Source organism: Rhagoletis pomonella, unplaced genomic scaffold (assembly GCF_013731165.1).
Source record: "Rhagoletis pomonella isolate Grant_MI unplaced genomic scaffold, Rhpom_1.0 Rhpom_scaffold_00005, whole genome shotgun sequence".
NCBI classification, from domain to species: Eukaryota; Metazoa; Arthropoda; class Insecta; order Diptera; family Tephritidae; genus Rhagoletis; species Rhagoletis pomonella.
In genome coordinates this window covers 42530126-42551262 of record NW_023458559.1, presented here as the reverse complement: position 1 = coordinate 42551262, position 21137 = coordinate 42530126, and the positions used below count along the sequence as shown (strand labels likewise).

Here is a 21137-nt window from a genome sequence, read left to right as displayed (position 1 = left end):
AACATGACTCTTGTTAGGCTCTTAAGAGCCTAACAAGAGTCATGTTGGCCTCATAAATGACTAAATTCGGATACTAATTTTAGGTTGTTTTTGAGCCTTGTCGACCTTATTCTTTGACTCTTATTGAACTACAAATACCGTACATATATGTATGTGCATGTATGTACATATGTATAACATACCTAAGGGCATATAAACATTCCAATATACATTTAATAGCAGCAGCTGCAGCTAAATTTAGTTTATTTTTTGTTTCCTACATAATTATTTTCAATTTCTGTATATGTATGTAAACAAGTTTAGAAATAAAATTCGAATCTTTATTGTTTTTATATTGGCACAAAGTGCTCGCTTATAACTTGGATCATATATAACTCCTAAAAGATTCATATAAGAGTCACACATTTTTGGTTTTAAAGCTCATATTTCTTACCCACCTAGGACTCCTTTCGGACTCATATATTCTCAGAATATGTTTGCGGGGTAGAACTATTCCCAAGCTATGTATATATATATATACCCATATACGTACCTGCATATATCAATTTGGTAATCCATGCGAAGATAAGCCTCGGTAATGCTTACTACAGTATGTAGTTGGATGTATTTAGTTGGAAGCAGATGAAGTATATTATTTCAGAGTATTGGCATGTGTCTTCATCTTGTTGAATCCACATTCCGTCCAAATCAAAATCCCTAAATTCGGACCAAAAAAACGTCATTGATCAGGGCGCTATGGCGCTAAGAATTGACGGTACCAGTGGACAGTGCTTAAAAATTGACATTTTGAGTTCACAATTCACTGGAGCCTTAATTTTTCACTAAATTTGATTCATTATTTTTTTTTAATGAAAGCTAATAAAATTTTCAAGAGACTAGTTGAGTCTGATTTTTGAATTTTTGTCTGTTTGTATTAATTTGTTTACTGCAAAATGCCAAAAAAGTAGCAATTTTGAGGAAACTCACTTCTCCGGTTCCAGTTAATAAATGTTACATAGTAAAAACTAGTTGAAAACAATTGTAGGGTTCTCCCAAACCGAACAAAAATTAAAAACGACGAAATATGAAATGTACAAAAAAAAATATTTATCTATCAAAATTATTATTTTTTTGTTTTCGGTTTTTATAAAAATTTTGGGTGTACAGTTTTATAGACCATTAAATTTTAACAAAGGCTTTTATTTCCCATTTAGCGTTCAGATGCGCTCGAAATGTTTGCGAAAATATTATTAAAAATCAACGCGACCTCTTAGCCAATTGTAAATTGCGCTTTATTTTACTAAAATTTAATGATCTATAAAACTGCATACCCAAAATTTTTCTAGAAACTCAATCATTTTTTTTTTTAATTTTGATGAACATTTTTTATAAAACATTTCATTTCTTTTTATATTTTTTTTCGCTTCGGGGGCACCCTACAATTGTTTTCAAATCGTTTTTATTATGTAACATTTATTAACTAGAACAGGAGAATCCATTTTCTCCAAAAGTGCTACTAAAATATTTAATACAAACAAACAAAAATTCAAAAATCGGGCTCAACTAGTCACTTGCAAATTCTATTAGCTTTCATTAAAAAAAATAATGAAATTTAATAAAAAGTGAGGGCTCTAGTGAATTGTGAACACTAGGTTTTGTGAATTCTAGTTTTGAACCACTGTGCAGCAGCTTCTTCGTTGCTCTCGCAGTACAGACAACCACTTTTTGTGGATAAAATGTCTCTATGCGAACACTTGCGGCTGTTCACTGCTCACGATTCGGCAATTTGGCTTTTTAACATATCTTCTGAGCGTGAGAAGGTCCCCAACACCGAGTGAGATTTTCTTCGAAATGCCTGACAATGTATCCAACGAAGCTTCAGCACTCTTAAATGTACTTTGCGATTGTAAAACGTTGTGAACTGACAAACTTTCAACTAAGCAAATACCCGTTTGAAAGAAAGTGATGCCTGTCAAATGGCAGGTGAGAGGGCTTTACTTCCCAAGTGCGAAATAGATAACTCGTTATTTTGAAGAGATTTTCATTTTAGAGAATATTAATTCCTACTCCAAAGAGTTTAGCTTTAAGAAAATGCCGAATATTTATTCCTACTCCAAAGAGTTTAACTTTAAGAAAATGCATTTTAAAATTAAAAGTCACTCATACGACCTGCCATCCGAGAAGTGAACTACGAAATGACTGTTTATTAATATTTGTATAATGCTTATAATCGGCTTCGAAGTTTTAGGCACAGGTACTAAAGCAATTTCTATGCGAAGAGCTTTGTCATTGGTGTGGGAATAGCGCGGTTCGTTTAGATTGAAACTACTGGGAGCAGCACCCTTTCCTCACATAGGCCGAGAATAGTAGCGCTATGATACCATATCAAATTACTATCCCCGTTCAACGCCTAGTTTTATGTAATGTAAGCCAATTAGGTAGTGGTCCGTGAAAGGCTTGAGATTTGTGTTTTTTCTTAAAAGTGCCCCCCCCCCCCGTGTTCATTGGCTTATTGAGCTGTGTCATCCTTAAATATTTTTCTAAGTGGACTACTGACACACCTACTGTATCCACGATCACCTACTTCCTTCCTACCTTCCCTTGCTAATTCGTCGCTTTTGCAATTATATGACATGTTCCGAAAATTTAATACTTATAAGATTTATTAAACCAGTTTTTACCTTTTTCAGCGACTCAGCAAATCGTCCCAGAATGGAGCGTGGATTGCACGATCGCGATCGCGCGGGCGTACAAGATTTTGTGCTGCTCGAGAATATTCAAAGTGAAGAGGCATTCATTGGAAATTTACGCAAACGTTTTCAAGAAAATCTAATCTATGTAAGTGGGCAAATAGCCAGAATTACATATTTACTTAGCAATCGAAAAGAAGCAAAATTTTTTTATGAATTGCAATGAAAACACAGGCAAAAAAACATGCTGAATTATTACAATAATTGTGGTCATTAAGTTATTGTTGATTCTTTTGCCTTTTATTTCCAAATTATATAAATTAAAAAGAAAAAAAATTAAAAGCTCTTCAGTTATTTGCAAATATTTTTTAATGTTACTCCATATGTGTGTGTTGTTTTTTTTTCAATATTTTTCTTTCAGACTTATATTGGTCAAGTACTTATTTCAGTTAACCCTTATAAACAACTGCCAATCTATAGTGAAAATGATATCAAAGAGTATCGTAACAAACACTTCTATGAGATGCCGCCACACATGTAAGTAAATTTGGGTTTTTTGGTTTTTATCGCGGTTGTAAATTTTTGATATCAATCAAAAAATAATAAATATGTTCTTGGTACAATAATATCTACAATATAAGCGGCATTGAGACGATATATTTTTATGGGTTGTAGCTGGTTTTACAACCTACGGTGGCGGACAAACAAATAGGGACACGACATTTTAACAAGTTTTAGCTATTTTTCTTTTTTTATTTAATATTTATTATTTTTTTTTTAAGTTTAGCTCACTATCTTACAAAAACCACGCAAGTCAAAATTCAAACAATGTACAAGATTTAAAAAAATGCAACGAATTTTAACAAATGCTCATCAAAGTTTCAAACTTGTTATTCAGAATGTTTTTTAGCTACAGTTTTGTAGCCCCTTAAATTTTATTATAATACAGTGCAAGTTCGAAGTAACTAGGACTTACCGTAGATTTTTGGCAATTTTTTTTTCTCCATATAAAAAAATTTTCGAACATGCTACACTTTCTATGGAAGAAAATGCGTTTCATCGTCAACGTGAGTCCTAGTTAATTCAAACTTGCACTTCATTTTACTAAACTTTAATGGGCTACAAAACTGCTTACCTAGACTTTTTTTATTCTTAATAAAAAGTTTTAAAATTTCATGAAGCTTTGTCGAGCTTTCCTAATGTTTGTACAAAGTTTGAAATTTCATAAAAAAATAATAAACATTAAATAAAAACAACTTGTTAATATGCCGCGTCCAAATTTATTTTCCCGCTACTGTACAATCCACAAAGTTCGAAAATCCTTTGCCGAAGATAAAGATTTTTTTGTCTTTCTAGTGAGGAAAAATAATGATCTCTTCGAATCGAATGCCAACTATAATAGTTATCTTGAGTCAAAAAATATTGTTTTACCTAATTTACCTTTTCTCTGTCCTTTTAACAGATTTGCCGTAACAGACAATGCTTTCCGCTCATTGATCGAAGAGAATAAAGGCCAATGTGTTTTAATTTCCGGTAAGCATGATTAAAAATAATGAAAACTAAGTATGTATTAAGATTAGCATAAACCATTTCATTTGGAGCTAAGCCGGGTACTTTGGTAATGTTATCAAAATAAGCGGTCTGCCTACAAAGAACAAGGTTAACACTTAAGAAGCGCTAATTGAACAAAGAAATACTATCTCGCTTTCATTCTTGTTCCCTCCTTAACACCATTACAAAATGCACTTATGTGGATGTAGTGTCAATCCTACCAAGACCAAGATGGTACTCTTTGCACGGAAGTATAAAATTCCTCTATTCCAATATCCAACCGTAAATCGAATAGAACTAACTCTCAACCGAGGTCAAATATCTTGAAATTATTCTGAGACAAGAAACTTGACTGGAAACGAAACATCGAAGAGCGCTCCAGGAAGGCAAATACGGGCCCGTGTGCCTGTAAGACGACTATAGACAAAAAATGGAGGATAAAACCACATACTTATGTATATAAAGCATAAACAGACGGCAGTTTTGATCCGGATCAACTCGGGGAATTAACTGCAGTTGATCCGGATTAAGTCCGAGTTAATCCAGATAAACGCTGCCGTCTGTTTAAGCTTTACACAGCTGTGTTAAGACCTATCCTCGATTAAGGGGTCACCGTATAGTGATCTCCGTTAAACAAGACTTTGTCCAGAGCCAAGATGGAACGGGTAGAGAGGACGGCTTCCATGCTTGTCACGGGAGCACTACCTACTACACCCACCAAATCTCTAGAAGTACAGTGGAACCGACTGCAGTGCTTTTAGGTTGAATGCGATCCAACCATGGAGAGACCTGAGGTTCGAACACGCAACGGTACTCGAAACCCTAAAGTATAATCTACGGGAAGAAAATTGGGTCATAATGAAGCAACTCAATAATACTTGTACTCTTTAATTAAAGAGCTTAGGTTAGGCTTTCCTGGTTTTTCGTGTATATTTTTGTCAGTTCTTCCGTTATCTCCTGTAATATTCGGTTTGGAGGTAAACCGATCTTCCTTTGCACCAGTGAAGTGCGGTAGTTGCATCCAACCAGCGTAGGTGTGTCGAATTATTCCAGAAGAGGCGACTCAACCGCCTCTACTCTAGCATTTAACATAATGCTCAGCGTTTGTACCCGTATATATTGCAAATTAGGTTGCCGTAGACCGCTCCGCCATCAGGCTAAGAGCTACTGAAGTTCTCCTTTAATCTGGCGCTTGGATATTCGACGATCTTTGGAGACTTGGACTTTATACCAAAGCTGATCCGAATAGATCACTTGACGATCTTTAGTAACTTGGATTTTATTCTAAAGCTTACCAGTACGTGCCATCCTGGTTTCGGATGGATAATTTGACGATCTATGGAAACTTGGAATTTTTACCTAGGCTTCTTGGTACGTGCCGATCCTGGCTCGGAGTAGACCCAAAAGAATTAGAGGATGAGAGGAAGAAAATGAACTCCAGTAAACGTATTCGCGTTGACGGAGGTACGTCCTGTCAGGAACAGGGTAACTGCAGCCTGTTTCAAGCAGGTGAGGTCGCGATGTAGTAGGCAGTCGAAAGAGCTTCTTAAGGTGGTCCAGCGCCAAGTCACGGTGCATGCAGAAGTTCTAACAGGACTGTTCAATAGGAACTCATACGAGGACGATAAATTAGAATCTGGAATCAAGGAACTATCTAAGATGGACATCAACGCCTGTGAACCTTCATTTTAAGCAGGCACCTTTCTCATTATCTTACAGTCTTATGCATTCCACTCGCAGTTAGCATTAGGGAAAACATCTTTATACAAATAAATAAATACAAAAATTGTATATATTGCTTTCGAAAGCTGGTAACAAAACTATGTGTTTGACCAATTATAAAAGCACACGTTTTTCTAGGCCAATGAAAGTTGCAATAAATTTATGCTGATAAGATTCGTTCACCTGGAACCTGGCTATAGATTTCAGTTAAAGAAATAAAATCGACATAAATTCTAATAAAAAATCACTTCAATGTCCGATAATTTGTTAACATTCCAAATACATATAAATATATATGTATACGACTATGGGTAGATAAAGACTATACAAGAGTAATAATTATTATGATATTACGTGCCTAAATTTTTAGCTGCGAGTAAATATAATCATCAGTCATAATTATTGCTGTTAAACCCACTAGCAATTATGTTTTTCCATCACTCAGTAATAACCTTATCTTTTCGCAGGTGAGAGCGGTTCGGGTAAAACTGAGGCCTCCAAGAAGGTGCTGCAATATATCGCCGCCTGCTCTGGCCATCAATCGACTGTTGAGAGCGTCAAGGAGAAATTGCTGAAGAGTAATCCCGTACTGGAGGCATTCGGCAATGCAAAAACGAATCGGAATGTAAACTCTTCACGCTTCGGCAAATATATGGACATACAGTTTGACTACTCCGGCACACCAATTGGCGGACACATACTCAATTATTTGCTGGAAAAGTCGCGTGTTGTCAATCAAAATGCCGGTGAACGTAATTTCCACATCTTTTATCAACTCTTGGCTGGTGCTAGCGAAGAAGAGTTGAAACGGCTGCAGTTGAAGCGTTCATTGGATAGCTACTCTTACCTGAGTGATGGGGTGAGTGTGAGAATACAACCATTGTTTCTAATAAAAATACCTTTTATAAAAGCGAAAAGCAACTTTTAATCCTTCTTAATTCCACTAGCAAAACGGCGTTGTTAAATACATTGACGATGTTGCCGATTTCAACACCGTCAAACAGGCCATGAGTGTCATCGATTTCACAGAGTCTGAGCAAAAAGATATGTTCAGCATTATCGCAAGCGTTTTGCATTTAGGCAATGTGACTTTCAATGAAGCAGAAGGCGTTGCTAAGGTCTCCAAACCCGACGCCGTTGCAGCGGTGGCCCAATTGCTCGGCGTCAGTCAAAACGCACTCACCGATGCGCTCACCAATCGCACAATTGACGCACAAGGTGATGTCGTCACTTCGCCATTGAATCGCGAGCTGTCCGTTTATGCGCGCGATGCGCTCGCCAAGGCTATCTACGATCGCTTATTCACCTGGCTCGTACAACGGTTAAATCGCTCGCTGCAGGCAAAGGATCTGCGTGATGCGCTGAACAATGTCATGGGTATTTTGGATATTTATGGCTTTGAAATTTTCAAGAAGAATAGCTTTGAACAATTCTGCATTAACTTCTGCAACGAGAAGCTGCAACAGCTGTTCATAGAGCTGACACTTAAATCCGAGCAAGATGAATATCAGCGCGAAGGCATTGAATGGGTGCCCGTTGAATATTTCGACAACAAGGTGATTTGCAATTTGATTGAAGAGAAGTACAAGGGCATCATTTCCATACTCGACGAAGAGTGCTTGCGCCCAGGCGAACCCACCGATATCACTTTCTTGGCAAAACTCACCGATAAGCTGGCTGCGCATCCGCACTACATTTGCCATGAGAAATCATCGACGTTGGTGCAGAAGACTATGGGACGCGATGAGTTCCGGTTGGTGCACTATGCTGGCGATGTCACTTATAATGTCAATGGCTTTCTGGACAAGAACAACGATCTGTTATTCAGAGACTTGAAGGAGACCATGAGTAGGGCGGGTAACGATATCATACGCTCTTGCTTCCCGGAGGGCGAGTACAAGAACAAAAAACGTCCAGATACTGCGATTACACAGTTCAGAAATTCATTGAACAACCTCATGGATATCCTTATGTGCAAAGAACCGTCCTACATACGCTGCATCAAGCCGAATGATCAGCAGCAGGCGGGCATCTTTGACGACGAATTGGTGCTGCATCAAGTGAAGTACTTGGGTCTGATAGAGAATTTGAGAGTACGTCGTGCGGGCTTCGCGTATCGCAGGTACATAGGTTGCAATTGTGAATTACATACTGATTTTTTTGCAGAATGTTGTCTTAATGGGTTTAATATGAAAAGTAAAGAATATCGATAAATTTTCAAATTACATATAATATAGTACTCGATAACGATAAAAAAAATTAGAAACACCAAAAATAACAACAATGAAATGATATTAATATCAATATTTATCGCAAATCGATGACGATAATAATAGGTAATCGATATAAATAGGATTTATAAAGCTTAAAGTACTACTTTGATTGAAAATAAATATTTGCAACAAATCGATAACAGTATTAATCGGTAATCGATAAAGAAAGTATAAAAAAAAATCAATATTTATGGCAAATCTATTACATTCGATAACTGCATTAATCGGTAATCGATAACAATAATAAGATTCATAGTGATCGGAGAATAAATAGATAATGTTAGGTAAACCGCTTGGGTATAGTAATAAGGATAACGATAGTTATGCCGATAACACCGGCGATAATAATAAAAAATTTCAATAACGGTAGTAAATCGATGAAAGTGTCATTATGATTAAAAATAAATATTCATAAATCGATAACGACAATTATCGGCAATTGATAACAATAATAATAATGAGTAACTAAAAACCTAAGCCGATATTTTTTCGGATAAAACAAAAAAGAACCGATAACGACCATTGGCTATAACAAACCAATTTCTGTAGAAGCAATCGATAATTATAAAAACTCGATTGCTCTTATACGATCGCTTAAGCGATAACTTAAATGTCCGATACCAAAACGATAACAAAAACACTAACTTTGCCAAACTCATAGATAATATTTAACATCGATATCGATTAAAAACAACAAAAACAAAACATTTCAATTCTCCCCACAGAACTTACGAAACATTCCTCAACCGCTACAAGTCCCTCAGCAAAGCCACCTGGCCGAACTACAAAGGCTCGCCCAAGGAAGGTGTACGCGAACTCGTCGCCGATTTACAGTATGGTCCCGATGACTACCGCTTAGGTGCTACGAAAGTTTTCATACGCTTCCCCAAAACGCTCTTTGACACCGAGGATGCCTTCCAAGTGAAAAAACACGATATTGCTGCCATAATACAATCGCGTTGGAAGGGACGCCAACAGCGGAGGAAGTACCTCAAATTACGCGACCAAATCATCACATTACAATCATATTGCCGCCGATATCTGGCCATACAGGCACTACGGCGTCGTCGTGAAGCCGCCACCAAGATACGCGCCTTCATCAAGGGTTTCATCACACGCAACGATGCACCGAATGGCTACAATGATGAATTCATTGTCAACATGAAACGCATGTGGCTTATACGCCTGTCCAAGCAGCTACCAACCGAAGTATTGGACAAGAGTTGGCCCTCGTCCCCGGTACACTGTCAGGAAGCATCTACCTACCTTCATCGCTTGCACCGCCTGCATTTGGCGCGCAAATACCGGCTGAGTTTGTCCGATGAACGCAAACGGCAATTCGAGTTGAAGGTGCTGGCCGAAAAGCTCTTCAAAGACAAGAAGGCCAACTATTTGGCCAGCGTGCTATATTGGTTCCAAAATGATCGTATACCTAAAGAGCATGCGGCCGAAATCAATAACTTCGTTGGCACTTCGCTGAACGGCGAGACTCTGAAATATGCATCGCCATGCACGAAATTCGATCGTCACGGTTACAAGCCGCGGGAACGTTTTATGGTGCTTAGCAACAAGGCACTCTACGTACTGGACGGCAAGAGTTACAAGCAGAAACATCGTTTGCCGCTGGAAAAGATCGATTTTGTTACCACAAATCATAGCGATAGCCTGCTGGTCATACGCATACCACTCGAGCTGAAGAAAGATAAGGGCGATTTGATACTTGAGATACCTTACATCGTTGAGCTCGGCACGCTAGTCGTGGACACTGTCGGCACCGCCAACATACTTAGCATCGTCAGTCGAGACACGTGAGTATTTGGCGTTAATGTCTCTGAATACATATACATACTTATGTATGTACTACTATAATGTTATGCAATTTTTCAGTTTGGAACACAATGTAGTTAAAGGCAAGGCTGGCGTTATCGATATTCAAACCGGCGGCGAACCAGGCATCGTACGCGATAAGGGTGGTCACCTTGTTGTTGTGAGTATGACTTGAAATATCAAAAAATCCTTAAATTATTTTAATTAACAACCATTAAAATTTTATAATTATTTTGTTCTGTATTCCATTTATTCCTTCGCAGATTGCTGGACAATAAATATGAGATAGAAGTGCTTACTACCTTTAACCAGAAATCAGGGCTTTAAAGACAACGGATGTATTTTTTATATAAATATTTTGTTATACTTGTTATCTGAACTTTGCAGCAGATTATTTCGAGAATTTATAAAAACCAATGTAACTACCCTGCAAACCAAAGTTCCCAAAATGTTAACGAAATCTTTAGGAGTATCTCATATCTTTAAGGATTTTTTTACGAATCTTCAAAGAAAGTTATATGGAGTGGTTGACACGAACTCGTCAAAAAATTTCTGTACGAAAAATTAAGAAAAAAGAAGAAAACAATGCTGCGACAGATTCTTCACATTGCAGAATTATTTTCATTGTTTTACCGATTTTCTTCCGAAATTTCTCTACAACTCAGAATACTCTGAAAAAATGATTTGCAGGGTATCTACTTCTACTAAAAAAAAATCTTATTGTATTGTATGTATGTATTAATGTATGCAAAAAGTATTTACTAAAAAGCTATAATTTATTTCATATAATAAATAAATGATTGTACTATAATAAATACATTTAGGGTGGATCATTCTTCATACAACAAAAATCGGTACTGTCATTCCATCGGAAAAATATTAGGCGGAAAAATATGAGTTGGACCATTTTAGAATTCTCGCAAAATCAAGTTTTTTGTAAATAAAATTAGTTTTTAAAATCAACGAGATTTTTGGGGGTATTTTTGATCGTTCCAGCACGTGTGAGTCTTAATATTTTTACGAAATATGCATTTTGGCCGCAGTCTTAAACAATAAATACATTTTATAATTTTGGTGAAAAAAAAACATATGCTTTTTCGGTGTTTCACCCTAATGCATTTATTTTTTAATATATCAATCTTTAGCCAAAAATTTTTGGATAAAAACTGCAATTTTAAATGTAAATCATCTCGAAATCTCCTGGAGTCGGGTCTCTCAGCTCTAAATCTTGCGCTAGGCAGGCTGGTGTAGATTTCCAAGCCATCGTATTAAAGTAGATGCTGGCTGTGATTAGAAATACAAAATCCCTGAGCAAATTATAATTTGAGGTTATCTGGTTATGTGGTTATGGGGTCAACTCACTGTTAGGTGCAGTTGTATGCTCTTTAGCGCCGGGAACTGCTTAGATGGCATGAAGTTGTGCCATAAACGAACCTGTCACATTTCTTAACTTCTACACTGGATCTATAATTCAATAAATACGTACATAGTTTACTTGATGGAATCCCTTTATGCCAGTGCCACTTTCTCTTCATTCCTGAGCTCATCTTGCATGAATAGCTGTATTCTGGCATTTTTACAGATTTTTTTCTGCTGCGTATCGCTCGTCCCTGCTGTCGACACTGGCGCTGCATATCGATTTTCTTGTAGGTTGCGAGCAGGGTCTCCTTTTCGGCTCTCAGGTTCTGCAGGCGACTTGAGACATTTTTTTTCTGGCACGCAGTTCGTTGCAGCTGCCTGAGGCGTGCGCGGAGAATAATAACAGGCTAACGAACGTCACTCCCAGGATTTCGGGGTGAATGGTCAGCGGGATTTTGGTGCCTTCGACAAAAACGTCTACCTCGAGCCTGATCTCCTTGGTCTATGTTTGAAAGAGTGTGGGGGTAGATTTTGAGGTTCCTTGCAGTGGAGAAGGTCGAAAGATCGGTGAGATAGTCGGATAAATTTTCGCAAAGGCTGTCGATGTTTGGGCCCGTCACCATTATTATGCAATCAACGGCCTTGCTTACCAAGCTGACGGCGGAGGGAATTTTACCATGTAGAGATTAAACAGTGCCTTGAGAGACCCCCTGTTTAATTCCATGTGGCTTGGACTTGGCGTTGCGAAATTCGACTGATGATTGGGGACCACACAGATAGCTGATTATCTACCATTTCGTCCAGGCTGGAAACGACAAATCCAAGACGTCTTGACAGAAGGTCGCGTAGTTCACCATGTCGAATGCCTTCGACAGATCAATTGCGACTATGACCGTCCTATCACAAGGTCGACGTTGGTTCAGATCCTCGCTAATCTCTATGGTGATGGCGTTAAATGCTGTGGTCTTGCTAATAATGTTCGGCAATTTGTGTTCGGCTAGCTTGAAATGCTTCGTCAGGGTGGGGAGGAGTAGTGCATCCATAGGTTTAGCCGCAGTGGATAGGAGGGAGATGGCTCTGTAAGAGTCTGCTGCGTCCGCTCCTTCGCTTATGATGGGTAATCATGCCACTTATTTTCCACATCTCGAGGATGATAAGGGTGGACAGTGACATGTTGAAAGCCGCAGCGATGTACTTGACTCCCGCATCTCCTCAGCATCTTCTTCAGCATCAGCATGGAGATTCCGTCTGGGCCTAATACCTTGGATGATTCAGCCTTGTTGACAGCTGTCTGCGTCTCTTCTGAAGTGGAGTTCGTATGATTTACGCAACACACTGCGACTGGTTTTGTCTCTCTCTGGGTGTGCAATGAATTTCCGGCTGAATTTCCGAACGAACATGAATTCAACGTTGTGGTGGTGCCAGCCAGGTAAGGGCAACATTGTCGGATTAGAGAGAGACTGTCGGCCCACTTTCCGGACGCCATTCCCACTGCCGGTGATACGTTGTTCCGGGCGTTCAGGCCATCCCCACCGGACTGGAAGCTGGCTAAAAGCCTTATTAACCGGCAAACATTGCGGTGGGCTCTGGACTCCTTCGAACGGTACAGGGCCCCTGGGGTGGATGGTGTATGTCCGGCGCAGCTGAAGCAGGGCGGGGAGCTCTTACTTCCACATCTTGTGGACATTATGAGGGACAGTCTAGCACAGGCTCACATTCCCAAGGTGTGGCAGAGGGTCAGGGTTATCTTTATCCCGAAGGTAGGCAAGAGGGATTACTCTCTTGCCAAGTCATTCAGGCCGATAAGTCTCACATACTTTATGTTAAAGGCAATGGAGAAAATTATTGAACATGAAATCAGGTTTAACACTCTAAAACAAACCCCTCTGCATTCCCTCCAACACGCGTACAGATCCACTGATACTGCGCTGAATGCCCTAACGGAGGAAATACAAGGGGCCTTTGAGTGTGATGAGGTGGTGCTCTGTGCCTTCCTCGATATCGAGGGGGCCTTCGATAACGCCTCCCATTTGGGAGTCGACAGAGCTCTTGCGAAACATAACGTTCAGCCAACCATCCGAAGATGGATAACAAGATTACTTCAGACCAGGATTGCCGGAACTGAAGTCGGTGATAGCGTCGTTCAAATACAAACGACGAAAGGGTGCCCACAAGGGGGGTATTATCTCCTCTACTGTGGAGCTTAGTTGTGGACGAACTCCTACAGATACTTACTAACGAGGGCATAGTGATTATCGCTAGAGGGAAGTTCACAAGTACTCTCTGTGACATCGTCCAAAGAGGACTTAACCTTGCAAAAAGGTGGTGCGCAGACGTAGGTTTAAATATCAACCCTTTTAAGACAGCCATAGTCCCCTTCACCAAGAAACGTAATCTCCAGGGGATGAGGAACTTGACCTTGGACGGGGTCGTAATCAGTGTCGCCACAGAGGTTAAGTATCTGGGGCTTATCCTGGACTCCAAGTTTCTGTGCAGCGCCCATGTTGATGCGGTCACCTCTAAGGCCACGAGGGCGATGATGGTGTGCAAACGTCTAGCGGGTAAATCCTGGGGGTGCACTCCGAGGATCCTCAGATGGATGGACACCATGATAGTGAAACCAATAGTGACTTATGGTGCGGTGGCTTGGTATTCCAGGACTACTATGGGAACGGTGAGGCAGACTCTCTCCAAGATTCAACTTCTGGCATGTGTTTGCATTACGGGAGCAATGCGCACATGCCCGACGGCAGCGCTCGAGGTAATGCTGGAACTCGAGCCACTGCATCTCTCAATTGAACAGGCTGCAAAGCGAACCCTGCTTAACTTTGCGAGAGAGGGCTTCGGCAAAGGCAAGGTATTATCATCCAGGAACAGAGACAAGCTAGGTACCCAGCTCCCCCTGGCTTTGTTCCCCAGGGACGATATTAACAGAGAGGTGGTCTTCAAGAGAAATTTCAGGACCCTCACTTACAACAAGGCGACCTGGTGTTCCTCTATTATGGAGAGTCACATACAGGCGAGCACAATACAGTGGTACACTGACGGCCCTAAAACACCCGCGGGGGTTGGAGCAGGCGTGTACGGCCCTAGGTGAAGCTTTCGGTGCCCCTGGGAACTTTTCCTAGCATCTTTCAAGCGGAGGTCTATGCCATAAGTATGTGCGCTGAGATTAACATTCACAGGAACTATTGGAAGGAAAGGATACTTATACTAAGTAATAGCCAGGCGGCACTTAGGGCCCTCTCAGCATTCGAGATCAAGTCCTCCTTGGTTTGGGAGTGTGTCGAGAGGCTCAATGCTCTGGCGGAGGTCAATGATATCCAACTAATGTGGGTACCAGGGCACATGGGGGTTGCAGGAAACGAAGAAGCTGATTATCTGGCCAGAACGGCCGCTTCCTCGACCCCGATAGGACCTGAGCCCTTTCTGGCAGTAGGACCCAACACCATAAAGGAAATGCTCAGAAGGGACAACAGCAAACTGAGGGAACTGCACTGGCTTAGCACCATGGGCCAACCTCAGGCAAAAAGGAGGTTACAATCTGTCAAGATACAGGCTTCTCATGGATCTCCCAAAAGAGAAACTAAGAATTATTACAGGTTTTAAGACGGGCCATTGTATGCTCAGAGGGCACCTGCATAAACTAGGTATCTGGTCCAGCGACCTGTGTCGCTTTTGCGATGCAGCCAAGGAGACTCCTCTACACCTTCTTATGGAATGTGAGGCTGTTGCACGCAGGAGGCATAGGAGCATAGGGCACGTCTGGCCAAGAGAGGAGCACATACACCCGGGGTCCATTATGAAATTTATAGACACTCTGGGGCTGGTTGATGTGCTGTGATGAGCTAGGGGCACAATAGACCTACTGGTCGCAGTGCCATACCTAACAACTATCTATCTATCTAGAGAGAGACTTGGCTGTGGTCCATAGTTTGTTTACTCCGCTAGAGAGATTGCCGGTCTTGAGATGCTAATTCCATATTTTCCGATTGGGTCCGTGGGCCAGGTTTCTAATGTCCCTATTGAAATCTGTGGTATAGGTATCCCCTGGACTAGCCTGGTGGATTCGCTCACGCACGTCTGAGAGTCCCGCCGCTACTGTGGGAAAGCCTGGGCGGATGTAGCAATCTCTGCCGGCTGGTATGAAGCGGGCGTATGCCGGGTTAATGATCCTGCGGATATTGCGCCCGGCATTGGAAGCGGAAGAGCATGGAATTCGCGATCGGTAATTTCCGTGAAACCGTCCCAGTTTTCGGTTTGCAGTACGGTTTTTGGATGTTATAAAATCCCTCGCCTGGTCTATCGCGCCTACTATGGGAGCGCGGTCTGATGCGCCCCGCCGGCTATTGTTATTTCTGGCGAATTGTAGCAGTCACCCGCAACCCTGGTCGACGCATCACCATTCTCAGTGTAGAACGTGGAGTCATGGAACTATTTCTGCACGTTTTCTGCACGTTAGTCATTCGCAATCGTATGCTGCGAATGCCGCATTATACTAAAGCCAGCCTTTGGACATAAACTACTGTTCCATACGAACACAGATATGTATGATAGAAACTTTCCTTTACGTTATGTGCGCGGAGGGCGGAGCGGGAGGGGGCACGCTCCTCTTATACCCCAGTTTAGAGAGGTCATGAGCCGCCGTTTACAGAAATGCACTGCCTTACAAAAATGAGAAAAAATCTAGATTTACACTTGTTTTGAGTAGATACAGGCACTTTGAGCTTTCCGTATTACCGGAGAAGGGCCCCCCTCTTATACCATTTCCTTTTGCGGAGGCGGTCTTCAGCCGCGCCTAGGGATTAAACCCTTACTAAGTAGAATTCTCCTTTCTGTGTTGCCGGAAAAGAGGGGCGGCGGCCGTAAAGAAAAGCCGCCCCGAAACTTTTGAAAATTATTTATTGAAACAAACGATATTAGTATATCCATCAAAAAAAACTACAAAAAATTACTCCCTCACCTAGCCATATACGGGCTGTTTCGGTAATTATAGCGTAAAAATAAGTTACTCTCCCACAAGTGCCAAAAATGTGTCAACCCGTGCCAAAAGTGCCCAGAGCGTGAGGAACGCAAAAAACCACTATTCGTTATATAGCTAATAAAATTAGAAAATGCCTACATTTCTGAACCTTTAGTGCTATTTTACAAAATTTGCTATCGGATGTATACCGGAGTTGGGGGTAGTGCACTAAATTTTGAGTGCACTAGGCATTTCACTAGCAGTAAATATATTGGGTGATATTGGGGCGAATTCTAGTTTTCGTACGTATCGAAAATCATGAAATTTTGCTATCATTTTGTATTCATAAATTTAAAATTTTCGATTCGTACGAAAACAAGAACATCTTCTTATTTGGCACTACAACTGTTTGTCGGTTTGGGCCGAGACCAAAAAGCTTCTCCAATTGCTTCTCTCCTGCGCGAATTTGCGCCAGTTGGTTATCCCGAGCGCTGACAAGTCCTTCTGCACTTGGTTCTTCCATTGCGTTCGTGGGCGCCCTTGCTTTTGTTGTCCCCCCATGGGTGTGGAGTCGAAGGATCTTTTCACCAGAGAGTCGTCATCCATGCGTACAACATGTCCAAGCCAACGCAATCGCTGTATTTTATGCGCTTAACTATGACCATGTCGTTAAAAAGCTCATACAGTTCGTCATTCCATCTTCTCCGATATCCGCCATACACGAAAACTAAGCCTTCTCATCTTTGTTCGACATCGTCCAAGGTTCTGCGCCATATAAAAGGACGGACATGATGAGAGATTTGTAGAGCGTGAGTTACGTTCGTCGAGAGAGGGCTCTGTTTCTCAATTGCCTACCGAGCCCAACGTAGCACCTGTTGGCAAGAGTTATTCTTCGCTTGATTTCCAGGCTGACGTTGTTGGTGGTGTTTATGCTGGATCCTAGGTAGACAAAGCCCTTCACTACTTAAAAGTTATATCTGCCCTCTGGTGGAAGTTGTAAGAAAAAGGGAAATGCAGAAATGGATACCTCATAGCAAAAACCCCTACAGCATGTTTTTGTACAAAATTTAAGCAATTCTTTACGACTCTACAGCAAGGCGCTGTGAAACCTATTTTCGCAATTTGGCAAATTCCAGATTGATTTTAGAGCCATGGTTTCTTCGACAATGTTTCTTAGAATCACATGTAGGTATGTGCAATACGCGCATAGCCGAAAAAATCTCCCTTACAAACTGCCCCGCCTTAATATACCTACATATTTTATTTTCGCAATTTTAAAACTTCTAAAGACAAAAATAATTTACACAAACAGCGTTTTCATTCGTTTTCGCGTTTAAATTGATCAATTGGCTGACATTTCATTGGCTAATCTTAGTTTTGAACCAGCCAGCTCGGGTGTTGTTAAGCTTTTTCGCTTAATAAGTATATTTCTCTTTTTCGTTTAGATGTCAGTAACCATTTTACATATTTACTGCCCCTTTGTTAACGTTTGCCTATCGCAAATTTTACTATTTGCATTATCAAAGAATATAATGACTCAAAACACTTTTCATAATCTAGAGAATCTAAACATTTGAAAAAAGCATCGATGGTTGGAAATTGTTCTAATGTTTTCAAAATACACAGCTTCTAGAGTTCCCCACACGTTTATCTAACTTCTATCACTTTATTTTTCCCAAATTACTTTCTGTATAACTCATAAACTTGCTATTACAATTAATTTAAAGTGAATGAAGTTCCGCTGATATGGTTCATATGAACGGCGTTAATTTACCACAGAGAGCAGCGTTTTCTTATTTATCAATTACTAAAATTTCTTGCTTGGAATGGTATGCGAAAATCTCGTTTTTCGACAGAAAATCCCATTCGCCATTTTTAGTCACAAAATCCTGAAAAAGGGCGAAATCCCGTATACTGGCAACACTGGTTTATACCCAGGTGCAGTTCCCATGCTCTGGGAGGTTCCTGTGCCTGAAATGCCTGAAGCACACTAAAGTTCAGAAGTGACGATATGATCTATTGATGCCCAGACGCAAACTGAGTAAGTCTGCAAGAAATAAGTAGTTTCTTACAAAAGAAACTTAACGCACAAAACCATTGGGCGAATAAAAACAAAAAAATGCTTAAAACAATTTCATAAAAAATCTCTTTCGTTTTATTTACGTGGCTTCCTTTATGAGGTATTCGTTTATGTCTATATCGAGCCCTAACCGCCAAAATAACGTAAGCGACATTTTTTTCAAAATTTTATTTGTGATGCAGAAATATTCCGAGGGCATCTAAATGTATTTCTGCATCAAAAAGAAAATTTTGAAAAAAATGGCGCTTACGTTATTTTGGGGGTTAGGGCTCGATATGTATATGTACATGTAAGATGCGAATGCAGTTAAAATTCTTTGAAGATAATATTGAAGTAATTCTTAAAATTAGTATACGTACATACGTATGTATTTATGCATGATGCAGAAAATGAAGGTGGCGCCATTCGCGGGCCGCTTCGTCGATTTGACAGCATTCACCCATTCGCAGACGTCACACAATACTTTTGTTTAAAGTGTGTTTGCATTGTTCAACTTTGCGTTCAACATTTGCGTTCAACTCAGCGCAGGGTTGCACGAAAAAAAAGTTGAATGGCTAAAAATATCAAAATATGAAAAAATATCAAAATATTCGCCATAAAAAGGTGTTTGCATTGTTCAACTTTGCATTCAACTTTTGGTTGAATGGCCTTCCAACTAATCGCTTTCAACAAAGTTGGTCGCCAGCCAACATTTAGCCATTCAACTTTTTTTTCGTGCAACCCTGCGTTGAGTTGAACGCAATTGTTGAACGCAAAGTTGAATAATGCAAACACTGCTTAACATTCACTGTTGCCAACCTGGTGTTTTTCGCACTAAATTTAGTTATTCAAAACGCGAAAATTTTTGAGTTTGGTGTTTGGTGCGTTTTTGGCGCTTTTGTTTTTAGTTTGAAGACACCAAATTTGAAAATCTTAAACAAATTGAAGCCAAGTTTTTTAGCAAGGTTATAGAAACCTTACAAAAATTTAAACAAAATCGTGGCACAGTGACAATCATAATCGCGAACGTTCTTTGCTTTTCTCACCGCACTGCCTCTCTTGGCAACAAACAGGGCTCGAATCGTCACATACGATATCGTACAACTCGTCACGTAAAAACCCATTTTTCGAATTATGGCATACGTGAACGTACTCTGAGTCCCATTCAGCTTATACTGCCTGACGTATCACGTAATTTTCTTTCGTATCGTTTTCGATCAGTGAACGGATGTTACGATTCGAGCCCAGAGTTATTCTGGTGGCAGAAATGTTCCAGTGTGAAACCTACCAAAAGAATTAGGATATGAAAATTTCACCCTATTCATCTGTGACTGATTTCCCTTTATTTTTTGACATTTCGTTTGTTCACGACTTTTTCTTGCCGCAGTTTGATCAGCTCTTGACGTTTTTACATAATATTCCTCCTAAAGGGTCGGTCTTGAATTTCTTGGCAAATAAACCAACTTTTTGTGCTTTAATTTAAAAAATAATAATAATTTATTTATTTTTCAGCAGGCCGGAAGTTATACACAATGTCACTGACTCAAGTCGTACGTAGTTGCAGCCGCTTTGCTGCTGTTTCAAAGGCACTGCGTGCGACCGCCGCAGTCTCGTCCACTGCCCAGCCACAGCTGCGTATGATGCACAGGATTAGTGTCAACACACCTGCCATTAGCATTTTGCTTAATCAGGTGAGTAACTATACAACGCATAGAGATACAATTAATGATTTTGAAAAGTACTTTAAAAATGCGTTCAATAAATGCGTTGTCTTAACCTCAAAGTTAGAAAGGAATCGGTGATACAAATATGAAAAAAGACCTATTTCAAGAATTTAAAGATGTTGGACTACGTAATCGATCATAATAATTGTTATGTTTCTTGCAACAGTATAAAATTCCCCAAACAATCATAAAAGTCATATATAGTTGCATGATTTCGCTAGAATGTTGATAAAAATAAGAAACTGCTTTAAGCAAAGAAATTGCAACTTGTAAACTAAAGAAGTCATTCGATCTGATAAGTATATACATACTTATTTTTGTTTGCTAAAGTTGCAGAAGATTGTAACATGCAGATGTACATACAACCATGTAGTGTAAACGTTGATACATATAGTAATGGAACTATCATATTTATTGTATCATTCTTTAAGCATTCGTATTCTATACATATTCTATTCTACATTCAGAATGTTTACAAAGCAAAATCCTATGAGGTACGCACCTATGCATCAGCTAAACGCAGTTTGGAGGAAATACAGGATCGAGTTCTAAAAGTAGTCTCTAGCTATGATAAAGTGACCGCTGATAAGGTAATGGAAGCGTTTAAAGGAAAAACTAACATGTTTTTGTTTGTTCTTTTTCGTTCTTGTTTTCGGTTCATTAGAACAAATCTGTATGGCAATCACAATCGGTGCGAAGCTATTCTGCAAAGCCGCCACTTACTCTTAAATTGATCAACGAACGTGTGTTACTCGTATTGAAACTCTATGATAAGATTGATCCTAGCAAGGTAATAAAATATCGATAAAAAGCAGTGCAACACCTTGAAAACATTGACATTGTTGCTGCCAACATTATTTGATTGAACCGAAAACAAGTCTTTCAAACCTTTTATTAACTTCTATTCATTCAACAGCTCAGCGTGGACTCGCATTTCATTAATGATCTTGGTCTTGACTCGTTGGACCATGTTGAAGTAATCATGGCGAT

General features: G+C 39.9%; 2 protein-coding genes across 6 annotated transcripts in view; both read left to right on the top strand.

The window, feature by feature from the left end:
- LOC118738960 (unconventional myosin IC-like) overlaps nt 1–10455 on the top strand; it is a 21165-nt gene extending 10710 nt beyond the window's left edge. The window contains exons 2-9 of the mRNA XM_036470023.1: nt 2670–2817; nt 3091–3206; nt 4132–4202; nt 6410–6801; nt 6890–8064; nt 8941–10023; nt 10103–10202; nt 10306–10455. Coding sequence (XP_036325916.1) covers nt 2670–2817; nt 3091–3206; nt 4132–4202; nt 6410–6801; nt 6890–8064; nt 8941–10023; nt 10103–10202; nt 10306–10320 — 3100 coding nt within the window. The 3' untranslated portion in view covers nt 10321–10455. The remainder of the gene's footprint in view (nt 1–2669; nt 2818–3090; nt 3207–4131; nt 4203–6409; nt 6802–6889; nt 8065–8940; nt 10024–10102; nt 10203–10305) is intronic.
- A 9326-nt stretch (nt 10456–19781) lies between these two features.
- LOC118738958 (acyl carrier protein, mitochondrial) lies at nt 19782–21137 on the top strand (the record flags this gene model as incomplete). Of its 5 annotated transcripts, none has more annotated exon segments than XM_036470019.1 (5): nt 19782–19854; nt 19939–20114; nt 20615–20737; nt 20812–20937; nt 21064–21137. In XM_036470019.1, coding segments are annotated over 4 exon segments (482 nt in total), but the record flags the coding sequence as incomplete, so codon positions are not given.